This window comes from Bidens hawaiensis, unplaced genomic scaffold (assembly GCF_021521415.1).
Source record: "Bidens hawaiensis isolate Kalapana, Puna unplaced genomic scaffold, B.hawaiensis_p1.1 tig00014406_1, whole genome shotgun sequence".
NCBI lineage: Eukaryota > Viridiplantae > Streptophyta > Magnoliopsida > Asterales > Asteraceae > Bidens > Bidens hawaiensis.
The window spans coordinates 261,842-285,257 of NW_027492248.1; the positions used below are offsets into that span (position 1 = coordinate 261,842).

Genomic DNA, 23,416 nt, shown 5'->3' on the forward strand with positions numbered 1-23,416 from the left:
TCTCCGCAAAGCTTTTAAAAACACAAGACATATAGTACAATTCTTGCAAAACCCAACAACTAGTAGGGTAATAGACTCCCGATAATTTTGTTGTTGACTTTTTGTACACATCAAGATACTCCAACAAATAACCGACTTGGACCCAAACACTTTCCGGAAACATATCGGCCTCGTGTTCTTCAACAAGATTGTTATGAAAAGCTTGTAAAGTTTGGCGTTGGGCAAAAGCACACTTTAACATATGACAAGTTGAGTTCCAACGGGTTGGAACGTCCCAATTCGGCCCCAAATACTTTCTTTCAACCGACTTGCAATAGTTCTTATATTCAAGATGTCTTCTTTTACCACTTTTGAAGACATCTTGTAACATAAGTCTAAAGTATTTTAAATCATCACAAATGTGTTCATTGTCAAGACCTATTTGGACAACCAAGTTGATGATATGTGCAACACATCGGACATGAAAAAAATCCCCGAAACAAGGTGGTGAATATTTAATGATAAATTTTTCAGCCGCCTTAGTATTGTTTGAAGCGTTGTCAAACGAAATCGAAAATATTTTATTTCTCAAGTTGTAAGTCGTTATAACTTCATCAAGTAATTCAAACAATTTTTCGGCGGTATGTGGGAACGGGAAGTTTTCAAAAGCGATGGTGCGTTTCATCAATTGCCATGTCACCGGATCAACCCAATGAGCGGTGACACATATGTATGATTCGGGCAACCCGTGTGGTGCCGACCAAACATCGGTAGTTAAACTAACCATGGCTTCTAAAGAATGAAAAGACTCGATTAACTCTTTTTTAGCACACTCCCACAACCTGATACAATGACGTCTTAAGGTAGTACGACTTACATGTGTGTATCTCGGTTGTAGAGTTTCGCGAATCAACGACGTCAACTCCGGGTCATCAAAGTGGTTAAAACGGCAAACCTCGTTGAATAACGAACTTTGCCATTCTATCTTGAACTTGAGTCGTGTTGTAACGAAATAGTGTACCATCTTTACCCAAGTCAATTTGATCGGTTGCGCCAATCCCTTTCAACGCCTTGCAATATGGCTTCTCGATGTGCTTTCTCAAAGTAGAGTTGGAATCGTGCTTTAATATTGAACCACATAGTTTGCAACGAGCCTTTTGATAACCTTCGTCATCCACAATCAAATCCCAATTCTTCCATACGTCTTGGTTGCGGTTATGGTTGACTACCGTAACAACCCTTGGGTCCTCCGTAACAGGAACGGGGGCAACAAAAACACTCTTCTTAGCCTTGTTGTTAGGTTTTTTGATGGGTGCCATAATAATATTTAGTTGGATGGTCGGGTAAAGGAACGGGTTTGCTAAAGGAGTAGTATTGTAGTTTGTTTTTGAGTTTGGTGGTGAAACAAGTAATGGAAACAACTTATATATAGGTTTGGCCCAAAAAACCGGTTCCAACGGCTATATTACCGTTGGAACCGGTTCCAACGGATCTATTGTCTTAAAAACCGGTTCCAACGGCTATATTACGGTTGGAACCGGTTCCAACGGCTAGTTTGACTTTTGTTTGACCCTTCAAAAAAACCCGTCGGAACCGGTTATTCCGGGTACGAACCAAACCGGTTCCAATTAAGAACCGGGTAGGAACCGGTTTGGAACCGGTACTGACATATAAATATGAGAACCGGGTACGATTTTCGAGTACAAAAATACCCAAACCGGGTATTGTTCCAACCGGGTTGGAACTGGAACCGGTTCCGGTTCGGTTCCACCAGTTAGGTTCCGGAACCGGTTTTTTTGTGCACGTCTAGTTTTAACTCCTTAACTTTTGTTAAAAGCTTCTGTTAAATTGGGCTGAATCGACCCTTTTACATTCTTAGATAGAAATTGTTTTAGAAATAAATCAAAAGTTGAAACGAAGAAACTCAAAAAAACCGATCTTTAATATGCGTTTGCGGCATAACAAACTTGGTAAATCCATCGAATGCACAAGATGCAGAGGTGTTAAAACGATTTGAAAGCAATAAAAAGGCACCAACCATTAGAGGTGTTTAAAAAACCGAAGTTGCATTCACTAGTCTATCACTCTATCTATACTATATAATAGATAAATATTTTATATTGTCACATGTCATTTTCGGATGTATTTCTACTTTTTTCCCGCATCTCTCTCCTATTAATTATACATTAAATATACATATTTTCAATTCATTTTGATTTTTATAAGGTTCTGTTTGGTATGAGGTAATAGAATGGATGACGGAATGGAATGAACGTGGTAATGGAATGAACAAAAAAATGGAATGAGTTATAACCATTCCAATGAGATGTTTGGTTACCACATTGGAATGAAATGAATGATTACTTTACGTTAATTGGTAGGTAGGAAAATAAAAATAAAAATAAATTTAAATTGATAGTGAGTGGTGGCGATGGTGGGAGGTAGGTGGCAGTTGTGACATTGGTGGGCAGTGATGGTGGATGGTGGTAGCGGTGGTGGTGTTGGTGTTGGGGGTGAGTGGTGGCGGTAACGGTGGAGGTGGCAGTGGTGGTCAACGGTGACAGTGGATGGCGGGTGATGGTGGTGAGGGGCGGAGGCGATGGTTGATGGTGGCGCTGGCGGCAGGCGTTGGTGGGCGGCTGATATTGATGGTGATGGTTGGTGGCGGTAATGACGACAATGGATAGCAATGGCGGTGGTAGTTGGTGACGGTGGTGGTGGTGGTGGGTGTTAATGGTGGTGGTGATGTAGGGTGAAAAAGAGAATGAAATGAAAAAAAAAACATGGGGGTATGGATGAAATGAAATTGAGGTGTTTTAGTATTAAAAGTAAAATAAACTAGGTACTGGGTCATTCTATTCTGCACTCTATTCCTGTATATCAAACGTTACCTAATTGTTTTTACAAAATATATTTTATTTAAAAAAAAGTTAGGTTTGTTTATTAAACGTTTTTTATAAATTGAACATTTTTCGTTATTTAACTTCTGTTGTATGAATTATATCATTTTTTTATATATAAAACATTTACAGATATATGAATCATTTTAGCTCTTAAAACTTACTTGGGTTCATTGTTAAAAACACGTGGATCTTTAACTGAACCCGACCCGCCTTCTTTTTCTATGTAAATGTAATCTCTTTCTTTCTATTCATATATTGTTGATCAAAAACATATCGATTCTTTTTACTGCACGTTCTTTGACTAACCGGAATCTTTCTTCCACTTATAACAAGTTCATTTTTGTTCCGATTGTACCACTTATCTCTCGTAACACTGTTCTACTTTAGTTGGTTGTTACCATATTTTAGTGTATCTTCTAATAGCGAAAGATTATTCCCTCGGTGACAACGTTTAAAAGAGTGTATCAATACGAACCCATTCGACCGTTGGATCATTCATTTTTCCATCTTCATCACAAAAAAAAACCCTAATTGTTCTCTTTGTCTACTATCATCTGCAATCATCTTCAATTATCTATTTTCCTGCTGTTACCTGCATTCCCAAACCCTAAATTCGACAACTTGTTTACACAAACCACTCCATTCATCTCTGAATCCGAGCAAAACATTAAAATTTCGGCTTCTTTCTCTGAGGCATTTGATCGAACACCTTGAGTGCATTAACAAAATGGGAAAACGTAAACTGTCTGTGGCTGGCAATCCGTCAAAAGATCGAGAAGATTCATGGAAGAAGATCTTTAAAGGACTCGTTGATATGATTGAAGACCAACAGAGGCAACTTGAGTCTCTCGTTGAAGAACGCAAATCCCTTGAGAAAAGATTCCGATTGCAGCAGGATAGATGGGGTTTTGATGTTAAGTTTTTACAAGATCATATATCTCAGGTGTGAATCACTAATTTCTGTTGTTATATTCAGTCTTTTCTTATTTGTTTGTGTTAATTTTGGGTTTTAGGGTTTTGTTGATATGAGTTTTGGTTTATTAGTGGTTTATTGATATGAGTTTTGGTTTTTTAGTGGTTTATTGATATGAATTTTGGTTTTTAGGGTTTTATTGCCATGAATTTTGGGTTTTTAGTGGCTTATTGATATGAATTTTGGTTTTTAGTGGCTTATTGATATGAATTTGGTTTTTAGGATTTTATTGGCATGAATTTTGGTTTTTTAGGGTTTTATTGGTATGAATTATGGTTTTCTAAGGTTTGTTGATATGAATTTTGGTTTTATAGGGTTTTATTGATGTGAATTTTTTTAGTGTTTTATTGATATGATTTCGGCATAGGGTTTAATTGATATAAATTTGTGTTTATTTTGATTTTTACTCTTTAGGCTTTTATTGATATGATTTTTTGGTTATATTAGTTTTTAGGGCTTTGTTGATATAAATTTTTGTTTATTTTGGTTTTTACTTTTTAAGGTTTTATTAATATGAATTTTGTTTGTATTGGTTTTTAGGGTTTTATTGATATGAATTGTTGTTGTTTTAGATAAGAAGAGACTCCAAAATTAAAGACATAGCTCGTGTTGTTGAGGATGCAAAGGCGAATTTAATCATCTCTATGAAGCAAAAAGAAGCAATCATGAACAATCTTAAATTTGGTCGGTTCAGTTCAGTTGTACTAATATTTCTATGAATTACATAAAATGAATGGTATTCTTGTTGATCACCCTTTCTGTAATCTGTAGTTTAACTTTGAATATATTGCAGAAGAAGCAGATGATGAGCGAGCTGATCTGAAGCTTCTCTTTGATGAGGTCTCTCAGTTTTTGGCTGAGCCTAAAGTAAGTTTATTTTAATGCCATATCATAGTGGGTCAAAGGGGTAATTTTTGGTACATGTCAACTGGGTTGGGCCAGGTTGACTGTGAACATCTTTTTTCCTGAAGATTGAATTGTTCCATTTAATGTTGGCAAATATGATTACAAAGATATTCTAAAATTTTAAACAAAACGATTTAGATTTTTCATACATTCTAATGCCATGTCACTGATAGAAAGGTTTGGCATCAGGTCAAAATTGTTAATTTTTTTGTTCATATCTAATGGGTCAGGTTGATCACACTTGTTCTTGAAAAAAAATAATTATATAAATAATTAGTGAGCAAACGTGATTAGAAATATCATATTATTTAGTGAGCAAACGTGATTAGAAATATCATATTATTTCCCTAATTTTATTTTTTGAGAGGTTTTATACATTAAGAATACACTTTTGGCTAAGAATGTTGTAATAGCTCGCGGGTCGTTTGAAATCGGCTTGTTTGTAAACTAATCAAGTTGGCTTGGTTTGTAAACAAGCAGAGCCCGAGGACCCGAGCCACGGTAAGTTCGGCTTGTTGGCTCGCTCCCTCGTTAGGCTTGTTTAGGCTTTAGCTGGTTCGTTGTCTCATTTAATTTAAAGCCCAGATTTTAATTTGTATAAGTTATAACCCGAAAGTATAACTCAATATAACTCAAATTACAATATATGTATATAAGTTATAAATTTTGTAGTTTATTATTTATGCATTATGTGTGTGTTGATAAGATTAGTTTTTTCTTTATGTAAGTCAGTATGTGTAAAAACATAAAATTATTTTATTTAAAGAAAACTAGCTGGCTCATGCTCTTACAAGCCGAGCCCCAGCTCAACTTGTCTCGGCTCGTTTGCAGCCCTACTTTGGGTGAACCTTGACCCATTTCTTTTTAGCTAATCTTTACTTTATTATACTCACTGACTAGTATGAACACAATCCGAATCAACCCATTTGTTAACGGGCTGAAATCGCCACCTTTAAATTTGTTAAGATGCTTATTAATTTTCATTTGTATTAGCAGCGTATAACCCGAAGCAACGCCAAGGACGTTAAAGAGTCAGCATTACAAGCCGAGAGGGATTTTGCGTGGAATCAGTTCAAGAAAGCCGACAACAAGCTTCAAGAACTCATTAACAAGACACGATTTGAAGTTGAATCTGCTAACGAAAAAATACAGAGACTGATTGCTGACTTGGAGCAATCACAGTCGTTGAATATAGAGAAAAATAGAAGGATTTCTGGCTTGCAAGATCAAATAGCAGTTTTAGAATATGATTCGAGAAAGAAAAGTGAAGAAATTTCTCGACTCAATAAAGAATTGGAGGCGTTGAAAGGTGACGATAATAGTTCTATTACTCCTGTGTTACGTCGGTGTATGGTGACATCATCAAAAAAGAATCAAGCGAGTGACGTGGCGATTGTCGAGAAGGTAACTAAATATGATCTAATTAGGGGTGTAAACGAGCCAAGCTCGTTTACATCCTTAGAATAGAATGAAATTGAAAATGATTATGCTCTAACTGCAGTTTCATTCTTTGCAGGAAGTAAGAAGTTCCAAAAGAAAAGCCATTGCAAGCCAACCGAGACTTTTTACATCGAAATTTAAACTTCCAAAGTTAAAAACCTGAAATCTCGTTTGGGCTATATTAGTATGTTAATTTGTAGTTTAACAATTTGTTTAACTTTTAGAAGTTAATTTTTGTTGATGTTTTGCAGAGTTTGTTTTCAAATACCAACTCTTGGTTCGGTCAAAATACCTTACTTGTTGGTTAATGTCTGTCCTGTTTGGTTTGAGGTTAGTATTGTATGTATGTAAAGATTTAGTTTGGTATGTTTTTCTGTATGTTGTTATCCTATTTTTTGAAGATAATGTAACAGTTGCAATACATTTTTTCTATATATACATGTTTTTCGCATTGGTATTATTTTGTATACTCTTTTTTAGGCACTGGTATTATTTTGTATACTCTTTTTTAGGTTGGAAAGCGATATTAAACGGATGTTGTAACAATTGTATCTCCCTGGTAACGACTAACGAGTCTCTTCTTGAGGCATGTCATGTGTCATTTAACGACCATTCTGTCGCACACAGTAAGAATTAACAGCTTTTTTGTTATTAACTTTTTTTTAACGACAACTCACACACTCTCTAATTCTACTCCTAAATTCCACCGTTATCTTTAAAAATAACGCCTTTATTGTTCTAACTAAAGATAGCATTTGAATAAGTAAAACGTTGATGATGGCTTTTCAGTCAAAAGTGCACAAGGCGCACATCTAGGCGCTTGAATGTGGAGAGGTGTGCCCTATGCGATGAGAAGGCACATATTGTATTAAAGAGTGACCAAGGCGCTTACATCCAATTCCAGGATTTTTTTGAAAACTGCTAAAGACCTTTAGTACTCACCTTGAGATTCATGATCTCATTATAAAGCATTTCATACAACCTATATATATATAGCATATAAATTACATGTGTACTTTCTAAAATTCTAGGATTCATAGTTATTTTGTCTTTTCAATTACCAGTTTGTACTTTGTAGCCTCTTTCCTCAACCATTAGTGTATTTTTCCTACAGTTCAAACTATTTTTATAAATTAGCATACCCTCTGTTTGTATTCACTTAAAACACTATTTTTATAATTCCTTTTATTAATGAGTTTTCATAAAAAATATAATAATACTACTATTCATTTCCAGAAATTTAGTTGACGAGTAGCAACTCTAGAACTAAAGTCCTTGAATCTCCGCTTGCGATGAATCTAAACTTTTAATCATCAATGGATGTTACAATGATAAAACAAATGTTATGATCAAGTTAACAACAAACTTTTTTTTAGTCTTCTACCAACCAAACAAAAAGAACCTTAAAAATGCATAGACCCATAAATTCCTCTGGCCAATATGACCCTAAATCACCCTTCAAATACCCTCCACACCACCTTTTTATCCCCATTAAAATCCCCAAAAAATGAGAGAAATTCTAAACATTCAAGGAGGCCAATGCGGCAACCAGATCGGTGCAAAGTTTTGGGAAGTCATCTGCGACGAGCATGGCATCCATCCCACTGGACAATACAACGGTTCAACCGCTGGGTTGCAACTTGAACGGATAAATGTTTACTACAATGAAGCCTCAGGTGGTCGATATGTTCCTCGAGCTGTGCTTATGGATTTGGAACCTGGGACCATGGACATATTAGATCGGGTATGTACGGGCAGATATTCAGGCCGGATAATTTTGTGTTTGGGCAGTTGGGTGCGGGTAATAAATGGGCCAAGGGACATTATACGGAAGGTGCTGAGTTGATTGATTCGGTTCTTGATGTTGTTCGTAAGGAGGCTGAGAATTGTGATGCTTTGCAAGGTATGCTATGTTTTTTTTATTACTCGAATTGCTTAATCTTATGTGTGTATATATGTGTACATGTATACCACACACACGTTTATGTATATGTATACATATATTTATATGTTTTTGCTTATGGATAAAATAACATGATGATATGCCATCATGTATATATACGAGTAAACATTTATGTATATGTATACATTATACATATATTTATATGTATATGCATGTGCATGTGCATGTGTATGTATGTTTGTACATGTGTATACATGTACGCACGTATAGTTACATGTATATGCATGTGTATATATTTGTGCATATGTTTATGTATACGCATACGCACAATCTATGTATATACATATGTATATGTGTGCGTATTTCTTTCTTTATTATGGTCTATTCGTATGCATATGTATTCGTATATTTACATGTATATGCATACAGATGCATGTGTGCTTGCTGTATATATGCATTCATATAAATCGTATGCACGCATACAAGTATATGTATATGGCTATATACATATGCATAATTTTATGCATATCAACATATGTATATGTATTTCTTTCTCTGATATGATCTATTTGGGGTTGGTGTTGTTCATGTGGCAGGTTTTCAAGTATGTCACTCGCTTGGAGGTGGTACGGGGTCAGGAATGGGGACACTCTTAATTTCTAAGATACGAGAGGAATTCCCCGATAGGATGATGCTAACATTCTCTGTTTTCCCTTCCCCTAAGGTTTCTGATACGGTTGTTGAACCGTACAATGCAACGCTCTCTGTACACCAATTGGTCGGAAACGCTGATGAATGTATGGTCCTTGACAACGAGGCGCTTTATGACATTTGTTTTAGGACTTTGAAGCTCACCACACCAAGTTGTAAGTATACATTAAGATGAATATTATTTCCTCATGATTTATTGAAAGTTAAAGTTTGAAAACTAATCAATTATATGATTGGTTTTAATACAGTTGGCGATTTGAACCATTTGATATCGATAACCATGAGCGGTGTAACGTGTTGCTTGAGATTTCCTGGTCAACTGAACTCTGATCTACGAAAGCTAGCAGTTAACCTAATCCCATTCCCGCGTCTCCATTTCTTCATGGTAGGATTTGCACCGTTGACCTCTCGTGGGTCCCAGCAATACGTTTCTCTTAGCGTCCCAGAGCTGACTTAGCAAATGTGGAACGCTAAGAACATGATGTGTGCTGCTGACCCTAGACATGGCCGATACCTAACAGCATCGGCCATGTTCAGAGGTAAGATGAGCACCAAAGAGGTTGATGAACAAATGATTAATGTCCAAAACAAGAACTCTTCGTATTTTGTTGAGTGGATTCCAAACAACGTTAAATCAAGCGTTTGTGACATCCCACCAACCGGGATGAAAATGTCTTCCACATTCGTTGGAAACTCGACTTCAATTCAAGAAATGTTTAAGCGCGTGAGTGAACAGTTTATAGCCATGTTTAAGCGAAAGGCGTTTTTGCATTGGTACACTGGAGAAGGGATGGATGAGATGGGGTTTACGGAGGCGGAAAGCAATATGAATGATTTGGTGGCGGAGTACCAACAACACCAGGATGCCACCGCGGACGATGGTGGTCATGATGAAGAAGAAGAGGAAGAAGAGGATGAGTGATTGGTAATTTCACACAACCCATTTTGTAGTAATGATCAAGAATTATGAGTTGAGGGATCCATTATATTGTATAGTGCATATTGGATTTCACACAACCATGCCACTTCATGTTTATTACATTCTTTGTCTTTCACAAAAAGCACCCCAAAAAGCAAATAAAAGTTTTAACTGTGGAATTATTTGATTTAATGCTTAACTAAGACATTATCCTAAATGTTTAGTTTCAGAAACTCGTAACCAACCCGCGGCACATGAGTCAAGTATTCCGACACAAATAGAGAATAGAAAACATTTCAAGAAAATAATTGTTTCTTAGGCTACACGCAGTGGGTTGGCGCCCCACTCCACATGAAGTTTTTTGGTTGGTTCAATTAGCTCCACACGCATGTCCACACATACTAGCTAATGCTCGTTGCCACACTCACGCCTCCGCTATTAACTTCCCTTGGCGCCTAATGCTTCACAGGGCCCTCCATGCGAATATGAGTGCCCCGTGGGACTAGAAAAAATAGACTAGAGTAGTAGGTTGTAAAACATCAACATTCAATCAAACACTTTGCGATTTATCTTATAAAGTCGATTAGCATATGTTCTTGTTTATAACCCAGTTATATATGATAATGTTTGCAATCGTTTCACATGTGAAATAATAGTCCATCCCCTCCAACAAGTGTCCGGTTTTGAGAATGTACTTCACAAGCAGTACATTCTAGACTGGCAGGCCCGGCTCCGAGAAACACATAAAAAAATTGGGTCGAAGGCGAATCTAAATTTGGGCCTTAAGACTTAAGTAAAATATAAACTCGATAACTCACATAAAAAAGCAAATCATACGATGATAATATTAATTTCAATACACAAAACATAAATATTGTAGCAAAATAGTCTAATTTACATACCTAAACGAAACGCGATGCTCGCCTTGCATTTCTTGAAAAGTATAGCAACACGATTTAAGTTTTGTTTCATCAAGCGCCTTCAACTTTTTAGGAAACAAAAAACCAAATAGTTTTCATATTGTTCAAATCTTATTTCAAGAGAAGAAATCGATTGGTCAACAATACATAAAAAGTAGTTGACTTTAAAGTTTTCCTCGGGTGAAAACTAAACTTCTTGCTCACGAGACTTGTCAAATTGTTTTTTCCTAATAATCGGACGACTTTGAGAGAATACCGGATAGGTATGTGTATTTAGGAGGCATTTTCCTAAAAAACAATATATATGTGGTCATTAAACAAAAACAAGTAACACTAACCATTAATATAATAAAACTGTTAATTCAATAAACATAAACTGATAAAACAACAATTCAACAACTTTTATAATAAAATTGTTACTAACATTGACACTAAGACACTAACTTTTATAATAAAAGTATAAAACTAAACCAAGTAAACAAATAAAATAATAAACAACTAAACAAGAAGTTAGAACTAACCCCTGCTGTTGGACGGACTGACTGGCGGAGCAGGGCTGGAGCTAGCGCAGCCAGCTGCGGCGGTGGTCAGCGTCGGCGGTCACGGTGGTGGTTTGTGGCTGCCTTTTTGTGGTACGTACGGTAATTGCCAATTTGAAAGATGGCGTTGTATTTTTTTAAAGCCTCCAGACTTCTAGATCTTCTATATTGTAATGGGTTATGAGCCTTATGGCCTACAAATATATGGGGATTGGGCTACAAACAATTTATAAATAGGCCTAAACAATTTTTTTTTTAATAAAATATAAAAAAAAGTTTTTAAAAATTTTCGGGCCTACTGGGTGGTCGGGCCTATGGCGGTCGACTACCCGCCATAGGCCTGGGCCGGCCCTGTAGACTGGTAAGTTTTATAACAGCAGATTGTCATACCCAACAACGGTTGGGAATTAGTGTATTCATTCCCATGGTAACCTTTATTCATGCTAGACTAACAAAAATGTCTTTCGTTCCTTCTATTTAGAGCATATTATACAACGGGCCAAAAAGTTCATACAAATATGCATCAAATATAAAAGGAGTTCAACACAACTAAAACTAGAAGAGATCAATTTCAGCTACGGTGGAGGCTGCAGCTTTAACAGCTTCATAAGTTGGGACGGATAACAATCTTTTTAAGGAAAGGGGAAGACGCGAGTAAATACTTTATCAAGCATACTTCATTCTCCAAACCTTTCAAATTTCAAAATCTCAAGTGACTGACACCGAGAAAAAAACTCACCAAGTTCACTGTCTTCTCCATATTGCCACTCAAAGCTCTATTGGTTTGGAAAACCACGAAAACTAGGTGGTGGATGAAGACAACAATCATAAAGTTTCAAATGTTTCAACTCCAACAAGAGAAAAAATGGATAGGCATCAAAAGTGGTGATCCAGCCAAAATCTTGATAGTGAGGTCCTTAATTCCTTTTCTAGACAAGAACAAAATCCAGTGGCTGATATCTTCATCTTCAACATGCAATAGGTAATCTACCGAGAGGACGCATTTTGTAATGGTACCTTTAAGTTGAAGAAGAACACTGCTTATAACTTTCAAATCATTATCTTTGCCTTTTGTTTTTCTTAAATATTCGAAGAGCTCGCCATCAAATATGAATTGGCTAAGCATAGTCGACTTAAGCCACCAATTACCCGACAAGACACCAGTCCGCACTGCATCTTGTAAAGGCAATTGGTCCATAATATTAGTTATGACAATATCCGGCATGTTGCTGATAAAATCTTGTGGTGCAAACTTAGATGTTTTATGTCTCCCTTCCATTATTGTAAGAACATGCATGAAATATATTAATCATAAACATGTATTAAATTTCGTATTTGGTTATTGTTAATGAGTCAAAACATAGTCACATAAGTATACAAGAAATAGAATTAAAATTCCATATTTGTAAGAAAAATTTCATTCCAAAACCATTGATTGACAAAGCTAAAGTAAATAAGCTGTCAGTCAGTCACAAGCAGATGAAAACATACGTATATATATGTATATATTAATTAATTAATTCTAACCTGAAACCGTACGTCTGAAACTTGGCTGCGGATGACCTCTTTCTGTATTTCACAATCTTAAATATTTAACCTAGTTTTGATAAGGGGCTTCGAGAAGCCATCGAAGACATAGTTGTATGTGGAGGCCTGTTCTTTGGTGATCTTCAGTGGCGACTTGCATCTTTACCGATGCGCTTGGGGGGTTTAGGCCTTCTTTCGGCTCATGATGTTGGGGTTTACGCTTTTGTAGCGTCGAGAGCTCAGTCTTGGAAGCTATAAAATCACATCTTAAGGAATAGCGGAGTTGTCGACCTGGACTCAGACTACGTGCAGGCCCTGGAACGCCTAAATGGCGCTCTCCCAGACTTTGACATTGGCGGTTTCTCTAATAAGGACACTGCCCCACCAAAGCCTCAAAAAACTTTGGCGAATGCCCTTTTTGGCAAAATCGCTCAGAGCCTGGGAGAAGTTTTTAGATTGTCCCCCCGACAGAAGGCGGTTATTGAATGCTTACAAGGTCCTCATGCCCAAGATTTTCTGACCGTTATCCCGATTGATGGCTTGGGCCAAAGCATGTCTGCGGTCGAGTATAGGGCCATTCTTAAGTACCGTTTGATGGTCCCAATGTACCCAGATGACGAAAAATGTCTGATCTGCCGTAAGGCTTGCCTGGATAAATTCGGAGAGCATGCGGTTCATTGCAAGGAGATGCATGGGTTCAAATACCGACATGATTGGGTGCGGGACGTTCTTTGGGACATCTTAAGGCGAGCTGGGATATCAGCTAAAAAGGAAGCCCCCGTAAACTTCCTTACAGACCCCACGGAAGGGAGATCCACTCTACGACCGGAAGATTTGCTCGTCTTTGGTTGGGCCGGGGGAAAACACGCTTGTGTTGACCTCACAGGGGTATCTCCCTTAGCTGGTTTAAGGGATAATGGGTTTGTAGTTGGGCAAGCAATGGAAAGGGCTGAAGCGAAGGTGGAGTAACATGCTAAAGCCTGCGAAGAGAACCAACATGTTTTTGTCCCTCTGGCTTTTGATACCTTTGGCTCCTTGGCACCGGAAGCTATCCGTTTCCTAACCAGGGTCCAACGAGTTGTGCATAACAATGTGTCGACTCCAAAGTGGCAGGGGTATGTCTTTAGCAGGTTAGGGTTTGCAATTCAGAAAGGGGTGGCGGCACAGCTTGTTGTCCGCATACCTGCTATGTTGATGTAATATCTATGTTTCTATATAATGAAAGGATTTTAACAATTATGTTAAAAAAAAAACTTAGTTTTTTTATTTTTTATTTATAAAAATTCACTTATTCTGTTGTGAGACGAAATGAGATTTTTTTTGAGGCCCTGATCCGGGCATTTACAACTATAGTGAGCAATACCATCACCTACATGAATTAAGTATTGGTACCGACATTTACACGTACACACATGCATGAACCGTGTTACGAAGTATATATGTGTCCGGAACCTTATTTCGTCATACCAAACGAAAATTGGTTCTAACAATCCCGCAATGATGCAAGTTGGAATGTCAGATTCTAATAATCTAGACAAAATAATAATAATAATAATAATAATAATAATAATAATAATAATAATAATAATAATAATAATACCGGTTGTTGTGGGGCTTCAACAGGGGCTGCAAACGTGATGTGGTGTGGTAACGGAGCTTTAACACTATATAGTGGTTGTGTCGGGGCTGCCGGGCGGTAAAGGGGGAAATGGTAATGTGGTAACGCCCCTTTAACATGGAAATGGTGGGGTTAAAATACTTTAAAAAGGAAATGGTGGGTTTTAACAAGGTAACGAGGCATTAAACTACAACATAGTGTTAAATGGGTGTGTTAGTTAAACCCTACCGACTACGTGGTATTGACGTGGACACTTTAACTTTTGGTTTAAAGCATCTCCACAACAACCAGCTTTATAAGAAACAAAGGTGGATCTCCTCTTCATAAAAACTAGTGGTATTAAACCTGAGTGCTGCAATGGGACGTGCGAGGTAATCTGGTTAGCATCACTTTGGTTTGTTGCGGTACTGACCCTCATTGTGACAACCAAAAGGGAAAACTCAAAAAATAAAACCGAAGGCCTTGAGCGTTATACCACTACACTTAGCCTTAGGGTTCAACCGGAGCATTATAGTATGACTTCTCTTTAACATTCGCTTCAACTACTATAAAAAAACATGTTTTTATCACATTAAGAAAATACATGGCAAAACAGGCAGGCGGCTCAGAACGGGGTTGTCACTTGTCTAAGATAAATACAGATCGAAATTAGTTGGTTTAAAAAAAAGTATCAAATAACTAGATACAATAATCACAAGTTAACAACTATATTTATTTTAGGCAAGACGAGCAGGAAGGGAAAGGTTGAATCACCGGTCGACCTTCTTCAGGTAGAGGTGCACAAAAAGGTCGGGTTCAAACCCGACCAGGAACCGGTTCCTACCCGTACCCGACCCGTGGGTAGGACCAAGTATAGGATTTCTCCCGGGAGCTGTACCCGGAACCGGAAATACCCGGTCAAAGCCCGACCTAACCTACCCGAAACCCGAAAAAACCCGGAGGAATCGGTCAAATACCCGACTATACCTGGAACCGGTTCCTACCCGGTTCCGGGTTTAAAAAATACCCGATTTGTGCACGTCTATTTTCAGGTCGTAACGGTTTGTTTTAAAACCAGGGACACGAGCCAGATTGAGCAAACATAATTTTGATTTCTATCATTTAAAAACTAAAATATTTACTACTTGTTCAGAATATATAAAACCGAACTATTGCAACTTCAAATTTTTACTTTTTGAACTTCTTCCTTCACTTTGGGTCAAGATTGCAGGGTTTAGTTTGGAAGTTCAAAAGTTCTTCACAAAAAGTTTAAGAAACAGTTGCAGTTCTTATACTTAAAAAAGAGTAGTGTTGAGTGGAGTTATTTTTAACCTTTATCAAGTTATAAAATTAAAAGATAAATAACTAAGAAAAGTCAAAAGGGGCCAAAAATTATTCAAAAATCAATTACAATGCAAATTATGCAATACACCTTAAAAAACTAAGCTTGAAAAAAAAAGCTGTACATGTATCCATCACAAACTTGCATACAAAAGTCAAAACCAAAGTCAACACTTCTTCAAAACTCTTTCCCATACACTGATACACTATTGCTGCTGCTGCCAGTTGTACGACTGGTTTCGGTTACCCCCCGCATTCGGGCCTCTACCCCCACCTCCAGAACTCCCACCATACGGAACGTTTTGCGCATAATTAGGCGGGCCCACACCATAACCTGAAGAAGGTCCTCTAGGCCCACCACCAGACGGGGCCCGAGCCTGTGGAGGATACGGCCCACTACTAAACCCCACACCACCTTGACCCGTTGGTCGGTCAGAATAATACCCACCTACATTTGCATTAGGGTTGCCACCTGGCGGGTAGCGGTTGGGCCCACCAGGGGGGCCACGTGGCTTACCGTATTGGTGATGGGCGGGCCCACCTGTGGCAAGGGGAGCTTGTCCTGGATGGTTATGACCGCCGGCCCAGGGCTGAGAATGGGCTTGGCCCGATTGTTGGACGGGTGGCAAGCGGGCGTGCTGTTGTGGGTGTTGGAGTTTTTGCCTTTTAGCTTGTTCTTCGTTTTGACGCTGCTGTTGTCGTTTCTTTTTGGTTTGGAATTCATGCGAGGATTCATACTTTGGCAAACTGGTGAAATCAATATAAAGAAATTGTGTAAGTCAATTTTGGTCAACCCGATCAAATGGGCATTTAGTGGTACCTTTTTGGGTCACAAGGCAACGGGTCTGCCCAGAAATATTCAGCATCCAATGCATCTTTAGCAGATATCCTCTACACAAAACAAGATTTAAAAGCCCTTATATTTCATTTAGAGTTGAGTTCAGTTTTGGTCCCTGTGATTTGTCCATTTTAACTAGTTCAGTCCAATACTGAAACCTTCAACCCTTTTGAGTCAATTTGGTTTTGTTTTTTTAACCACTCTGATCGATGTCACTAAAGTTGTTAGATTTTCTCTGTTAGTTTTCATGAAATGACCATATTATCAATCTTTATAATTAAAACACAAAAAAATGAAACCACTGTGACGTAAAGGGTTAAAGGTTTCAGTTTTGGTTTGAAGTGGTTGAAATGACCAAACCACAGGGACAAAGATCGAAGTCACAAAGGTGACATACAATGTGTCCGTTTGGTAACAAGCCAAAACGTGTAAACTTTGGCACACTAACACGAACGAAAGCAATAAACAACACATGGATTTAACGTGGTTCGTTCTAAACTGACCTACGCCCACCACGTCAACTAGATTATTCTTTTTTCGCAATCTCGGTCAATCGGCCCAAGGCCTACGAACCCAACACTAGTCAAGGTTGAATTGACCCAAAACACTATATCCTAAGCTGTTATTTGTAAATATCAAGTGTGTTAAATATGATTACGTAATTAATACTAATTCAATATTTAATTTTTTTGAATAAAATGATTTAAGATGTTTTCATGCATTAAAAAAAACACTTAGGCTGACTATCGGCCATTTTGACTCATTCGACACATCCATTTTCATTTTAGCTGTTTTTTAACATATTAATGATAAAACTTAACCGGTTCAACCTGTCGAGAAATATTTGGGTCGAATTTTTCACATCAAGATGGACGTTATAACAAGTAAAAAACATACCTGTGAGGGATCAAGAGTCAACATTTTCTCCAACAACTCAAGGGCATTTCGATCAAAGCTGCAAAGGGAAAATGACCAAAATAAATTTAAACCTTTTTATTTATAATTCAGAGTTAATACTTAAACTAAAAAGTAAGCATGGAATGTGCTCAACTGTCTGAAAACCTCCCTGACGCGCCTCTTCATCTGCCTACTTGGTTTAAACTTGTTGTACCAAGGGGTTCTAGATACTCCAGGCCAGTTAACTTCATCAGGAGACCCACATAGCTCATATATTTTGTTCAATTGCTCAGGCTGCAACAAATGTAACCAAAATGTTTAAGTTTTCAATCCATATCATCATGACGTAAGAACACGAGTATGATAATTAAACCAATTTAGATGTGACAATTTCAACCTGTCTACATGTGAATGGATCAATATGAGTTGTATGTTATCATAAATGGGGGAAATATGGGTATATGCTAAAAAGGGGAATGGACGATATTATATTAAGGGAAAGTACTGATATACCCCTCTATAACATTATCTTTTGCTTTATTGCAGAATCTGGGTACAAAACAATAGCCACCGTTACATACATACATATGAGATAGTAAAAAATTTAGCTCTACGGTAAACATATAAACAAATTTGTCCATGTTGGGTACCCACCCGCTTTCTTTCTCCATACAAAACTTAACTATTTTATTTTATTTCATATCCAAATCTCAAGATCTACCACCTTTATTCTGAAATTTGGATAACTTTCAAATAAAAAGTCGAAGAGATTGTGATTTTCAAAATAAGGATGGACAAGTGACATGGACAAGTTTCGACTTCGCTGTGTTTTAACATCATCACGTATTGTATTAAAATTGATATCCAATCAAATAACAGAATAAACTATCAACATGTCGATGTTGCATAGAGAAGCATATAAATTTTGGGGGCCAAGAGACTATTTAAGACATCTTCATTGGCTTTTAAAATAAGCATCAAGCATGACATGAAATAACTTTATTGAATACAAGAAAAGGTTTATACCCATATGACCTGTCACATTATTCCTTTTAGCATTTTCCCAGCCCAAAATTTAGTCAAGGTATAATGCAGAATACTGACTAAAGTATAGTTATGTAGAAAGGGAAAAAAAACAGGTTAAATTAACTCTCTTACTTCATTTGAAGTGAGTGTATTTTTTCTAGGTGAAAATATGAAACTTAATTAACACTTCTAGTAAAAAAAATATCACTCCTGAAATGAAGTCATAATATAACGAGTGAAATTTATTGGTTTCAACTTTCAACATTTAAATAAGATTAAAAACAACAGATATGTAACAGTTGATTAAGTTTATGACATTCACATGAAAATATTAACGCACAAGAAAAATATTATATATGAGATCATTTTATTATATAATTTGATTTAAATGAATAGATTGAGTGAATATCGGTAGTTAAGAGAACAAAAGATAATTAGTTACATGACTGACCTCATTTTTACCAGTTAAGATTGGTTTTCCATTCAAAAGTTCCGCAAAGATACAACCAACTGACCACATGTCAACAGATGGACCGTATTTTGTAGCTCCAAGCAATAATTCTGGAGGCCTGTTAAAAAACAGTTACAAAACTGAGAAGATTCAGATAGTTGATAAACGGTGTATTGATGCAATTAAGAATTACTTACCTATACCACAAAGTAATAACCCGATTTGTGAGATTACCCTTGTGGTCACTGGAGTATGACCGTGCTAATCCAAAATCAGCAAGTTTTAAATTCCCCTCATTATCAATAAGAAGATTAGAACCTGAACAATAAGTTTAAAACATACAAGCAATAAACAAGAGAACAATATAACTGGTATTTAAAGAATTTTATTATCACAAATTGGCAATTACCTTTTATGTCCCTGTGAAGTACTTGATTGACATGACAATAGTGAAGTCCGGTCAGTAGTTGTTTCATATAACACTGCAAATACGCACCGTCATGAGTTAGATATGTTGATGGCCCGTTTATTTGTGAAGCTGATACGGGTTATGGTTCATCTCTAGTGAGTCAAAATGGTTAACATTAAAAATGGATTTTTGATGTATAAAACCTCCTAGATCACCTTTATTTTCAAAAGAAAATAGGTTATTATTGATCTAATCATATTGACACACTAAATGTTTATAAAGTATTTGAAACTATTTATGGTTAACCAGCCCGAGTCGGCCCTTTTCAACAAAGTGGTCATTTATACAAATCATTTTTATGTGCCCACCACCACAATATTATGTTGATACTTTACCAATTTACCCTTAAACTATTTTAGCTCCTTTATCACCCTCTCTTTGGTTTAAGGACAAAATGGCCAATTCATATATTATGGTGCCAGGTCACATAAAAAGGACTGTGTAAAATCACCTCCATTAATAAATTACCAATTTTGCCCCGTTATCCGACTCACTCATCTTGCAACATCATTGTGTTGCTACATACATTAATTTCATTAATTTTTAATTTATTACCTTGATTTGCGGTATTGTAAATCTCAATCCAGGACGATCAGCAAGGCCTGTTAAGTCATGATCCATGTATTCAAAAACCATGTAAATACTGCCCTTGTATTTGTGACCACCTGTACCCTCGAAACAAATGTACAATTCATTATTTACTTTCCTAGAATGGGTTGAGAATGCCACCTTTATAAGTATAAGTTAAAACCCTATAATATAAATAAAAATAGGCAGGAGGGGAAAAATAGTCATATAAAAACAATCACCTGATTTCCCATGCTCATCAACCTCGGGACCTGTAACAAGAATTGAAATGTTGGAAAACGTGACATTTACAGGTAAATAATTGTCGCAATGAAAAATGGTAACATAATTACCTGGCGAGGTCACAATCTCTTTTAACTTAATAACATTCTCATGCTGAAGCTTCTTTAAAATTTTAATTTCACGTATGGCAGTTATAGGAAACTACATAAAGAAGACAACAATTAAAAGAGTGATTTGCATCGAGATTTTTTCCTTTTGTGCATATAAAAAAAGAGCACACTCAAGAAACATTAGCCACATAAATTTTGACTCAAAGAAAGAAATGTACCCCTTCTTTTTCATTGTCCATTCGTATCTTCTTTAAAGCAACAATTTCTCCGGTTTTTATCTCTCTGGCCATGTATACTTGACTGAGAGAAAACATAAAAAAAAATAAGAAAACCCCACAAAAGAAACAAAAAAAATAAAGATTTATATCTAATCCAACAAACAAAAAAGCAGAGATTTTGTTCTAGAAACAGCGGCATACACGAAAAGAAATTGGATATTGGAATACACATACTGCATTCGTATCACCATGTACGTCATACATGGAAAGCACATACACTGACAAAAGCATTTAACTCGACGATATACAATTGTACGGAACAACGCGTCTAAATGGAATCAAGATCCATAAAAGGCTCTTAACACGTTTAAAACATGCATATATACAAGCTAAAACATAAGCTCCACTAAACAACACGTGTATAGCCAAAAGAGTCATAGAGCTACTGGAAGTAATAAATTCTGTTAGCACAACTACAACACGTGAAACAAATCCAAACATGTTAGTAGCATTAAGTGTGGAACATATACTAGTATGTTACCATAATAACCCCAAACTGATAAAACTTATAATTGTGGCGCCGTTTCAGGCGCCGTAAACATGTATTAACATTAACAATTAACCATCATCAATTTGCAAAAAAAAAAAAAACATTTTATAAATGTGCAATTTAATAATTTCTAAACTATCCATACATATCATGTTTGATTTGGATGTTAAACCTAGCCTAGCCATACCAAAACCATAATAATATTCTTTAAACTACAGATCTAGTTAATACACTTCACAACTGTAAACAGAAATAAACTGGTAAAAAGTTTCTAACCTATATGTATAACTAATAATAATAATAAATCATTTGAGCAGTAATAATAGGCACAACCCGTAACCAGAAACCCTATATGCCCAAAATCATGTGTCCAAATATACAAATCAATGAATTGATTAAACAAACAATCGTATTATTATAAACATAATGATAATGTTGAAATTAGGGCAAGAGAAATTAATACCCACCCGTATGTTCCTTCGCCAATTTGTTCCAGTTTCTCGAAACAGTCGACGCTTCGAGAGCCCCACGACGGTGATTCTTCGAGATTAAGCTGACCGTACGCCGCGCCGGCCATGTGTCTCTTGTTTTCCGGCAACCGGTGGTCGGAGTTTGCGGAAGCGGCGTGTAGTAATTGCGAGTGTTTGTTTGTGAGGAATTTGTGAGTTCTTGTGTTTTGTGTATGTATTAATAGGTCAAACTAAGTTTTACTTACTTTTATATTTATTTAATAAAACAAATACAGTTACGATTGTTGTTCGGTCAGTATCTGTTCAGTTTGTCTATCGTATGACTACCGTATATGGTTTAAATGATAAGTTTAATTAGATTCGAGGGGGGGCATGTTTTAAGGGTATAGCGTAATTTGAGAAAACTCATGCTTAATCGTCTTGTATATTGATGTTGATGCTAAATCAGCTCGCATATGGTTATTCATAATACCGCTTTTTTGTACTATATAATTAATTCCTTAGATGCAGGTCAGTCGGAAAGAAAAAAAAGCCTTACGCGAAGTAAATGAACATTTGATTCAACCTAAGGGTGGCAAACCCAACCCAAATGTATTGTTTTGGGTCAAGATGGATAAACTTCAAAAATAAAATGGGTTAGGATGGGTCATAAAAATTCTTCAAGTGGGTCAGGATGGGTTGGAAATATACAAGTGAGTTTCATTTATAGGTTAAAATGGGTCAAAACAAAATATTCAAGTTATCCAAAATTTATCTAATTCAAAATACCCAAACTATCACGTGCGAAACAAAACTCATCCGAAACCCAAAAAACGATCAAAACGAAACAAAAACCCCTAACCGACTAAAATGAAACTTAGCCGAAATAGAAAAACGACCAAAACGAAACAAAAATACCAGAATGAAACTGAAAAACTGACCAAAACGAAACAAAAAAACGAAAAGCTAACCAAAACTAAACAAAAACACCGAATCGACCAAACCGAAACAAAACTGAATCGAAATAGAAAAATGACCAAAACGAAACAAAAAAACCGATATGAAACCGAAAAATTGACCAAAACGAAAAAAAAAGCGAAATGCAACTTAAAAGCTGACCAAAACAAAACGAAAACACCAAACCGACCAAAACGAAACAAAAAAACCGAAACGAAACTGAACTGAAATAGAAAAACAACCAAAACGAAACTTAACCGAAATAGAAAAACGACCAAAACGAAAAAAAACAAAATGCAACTGAAAAGCTGACCAAAACAAAACAAAAACACTGAACCGACCAAAACGAAACAAAAAAAACCGAAACGAAACTGAAATAGAAAAACGACCAAATGGAACAAAAAAACTGAATTAAACTGAAAAACTGACCAAAAAGAAACATAAAAAAACTAAATGCAATTTAAAAACCGAATCAAAAACACCGAACCGACCAAAACGAAACAAAAAAACTGAAACGAAACGAAACTCAACCGAAATAGAAAAAAGACCAAAACGATTAAAAAACGATATGACACCGAAAAACTGACCAAAACGAAACAAAGAAAAGCGAAATGCAATAAAAAAGCTTACCAAAACGAAACAAGAAAACTAAAACGTAACCGACCAAAATAAAACAAAATGAATCGAAACGAAACAATAAAAAACGAAATGAAACCGAAAAAACTGATTAAAACAAAAACGACACTGAAACCGAAAAAACCGAGAAATCGAAACTGAAATCATTGAAACCGAGCAAATATCGAAACCGACCGAAATGAAAAAAAAAAACAAAACCGTACCGAAAAAGAAACTCCGAAAAACTCGAATCTGAACCGGTACAAAACGGTAATGAACGAGGATGACGGGGGAAACATTTTAGATATTTTACATTTTTCGTTTTTTATATATATATTGAGTTATTATTTTTTTAATAGTTTTTTTGA

The 23,416-nt window shown here is 36.4% G+C and overlaps 2 protein-coding genes and 1 pseudogene across 4 annotated transcripts; 2 read left to right on the forward strand and 1 right to left on the reverse strand.

Annotated features, from left to right (window-relative positions):
* Window positions 1-3,416: 3,416 nt before the first annotated feature.
* On the forward strand, window positions 3,417-6,652 carry LOC143546622 (uncharacterized). 2 transcript variants are annotated; one of them, XM_077038254.1, is made up of 5 exons: window positions 3,417-3,825; window positions 4,428-4,539; window positions 4,649-4,722; window positions 5,755-6,165; window positions 6,278-6,652. In XM_077038254.1, exons 1-5 carry the CDS (start codon window positions 3,610-3,612, stop codon window positions 6,362-6,364), a joined length of 900 nt encoding a protein of 299 aa, XP_076894369.1. In that variant the 5' UTR covers window positions 3,417-3,609; the 3' UTR covers window positions 6,365-6,652. The 2 variants fall into 2 exon arrangements, with proteins under 2 accessions (XP_076894369.1, XP_076894370.1); XM_077038255.1 differs by having other exon boundaries at window positions 5,758-6,165; window positions 6,278-6,651.
* An 871-nt stretch (window positions 6,653-7,523) lies between these two features.
* On the forward strand, window positions 7,524-10,056 carry LOC143546623 (tubulin beta-1 chain-like; annotated as a pseudogene). Its single transcript, XR_013137619.1, has 3 exons — window positions 7,524-8,104; window positions 8,701-8,970; window positions 9,064-10,056. The product of XR_013137619.1 is annotated as a tubulin beta-1 chain-like (transcript).
* A 5,629-nt stretch (window positions 10,057-15,685) lies between these two features.
* LOC143546641 (cyclin-dependent kinase C-1-like) lies at window positions 15,686-21,697 on the reverse strand. Its single transcript, XM_077038268.1, has 12 exons — window positions 21,495-21,697; window positions 20,478-20,559; window positions 20,260-20,350; window positions 20,149-20,178; window positions 19,895-20,004; window positions 19,280-19,352; window positions 19,068-19,188; window positions 18,871-18,988; window positions 17,548-17,687; window positions 17,394-17,451; window positions 16,479-16,549; window positions 15,686-16,405 (listed from the first exon to the last, which is right to left on the reverse strand). The coding sequence occupies exons 1-12, from the start codon at window positions 21,602-21,604 to the stop codon at window positions 15,865-15,867; spliced, it is 1,545 nt and encodes a 514-aa protein (XP_076894383.1). The 5' UTR covers window positions 21,605-21,697; the 3' UTR covers window positions 15,686-15,864.
* Between the last annotated feature and the right edge of the window lie 1,719 nt (window positions 21,698-23,416).

Excerpts from the sequence above, each read along its gene's own strand:
- LOC143546622 (XM_077038254.1), top strand. The coding sequence starts at position 3,610 with ATGGGAAAACGTAAACTGTCTGTGGCTGGCAATCCGTCAAAAGATCGA. Across the intron at positions 4,540-4,648 it reads CATGAACAATCTTAAATTTG|AAGAAGCAGATGATGAGCGA; the intron begins GTCGGTTCAGTT and ends AATATATTGCAG. Across the intron at positions 6,166-6,277 it reads ACGTGGCGATTGTCGAGAAG|GAAGTAAGAAGTTCCAAAAG; the intron begins GTAACTAAATAT and ends CATTCTTTGCAG.
- LOC143546641 (XM_077038268.1), bottom strand. The coding sequence starts at position 21,604 with ATGGCCGGCGCGGCGTACGGTCAGCTTAATCTCGAAGAATCACCGTCG. Across the intron at positions 19,189-19,279 it reads ACTTCACAGGGACATAAAAG|GTTCTAATCTTCTTATTGAT; the intron begins GTAATTGCCAAT and ends CTTATTGTTCAG. Across the intron at positions 17,688-18,870 it reads TCTTAACTGGTAAAAATGAG|CCTGAGCAATTGAACAAAAT; the intron begins GTCAGTCATGTA and ends CATTTGTTGCAG.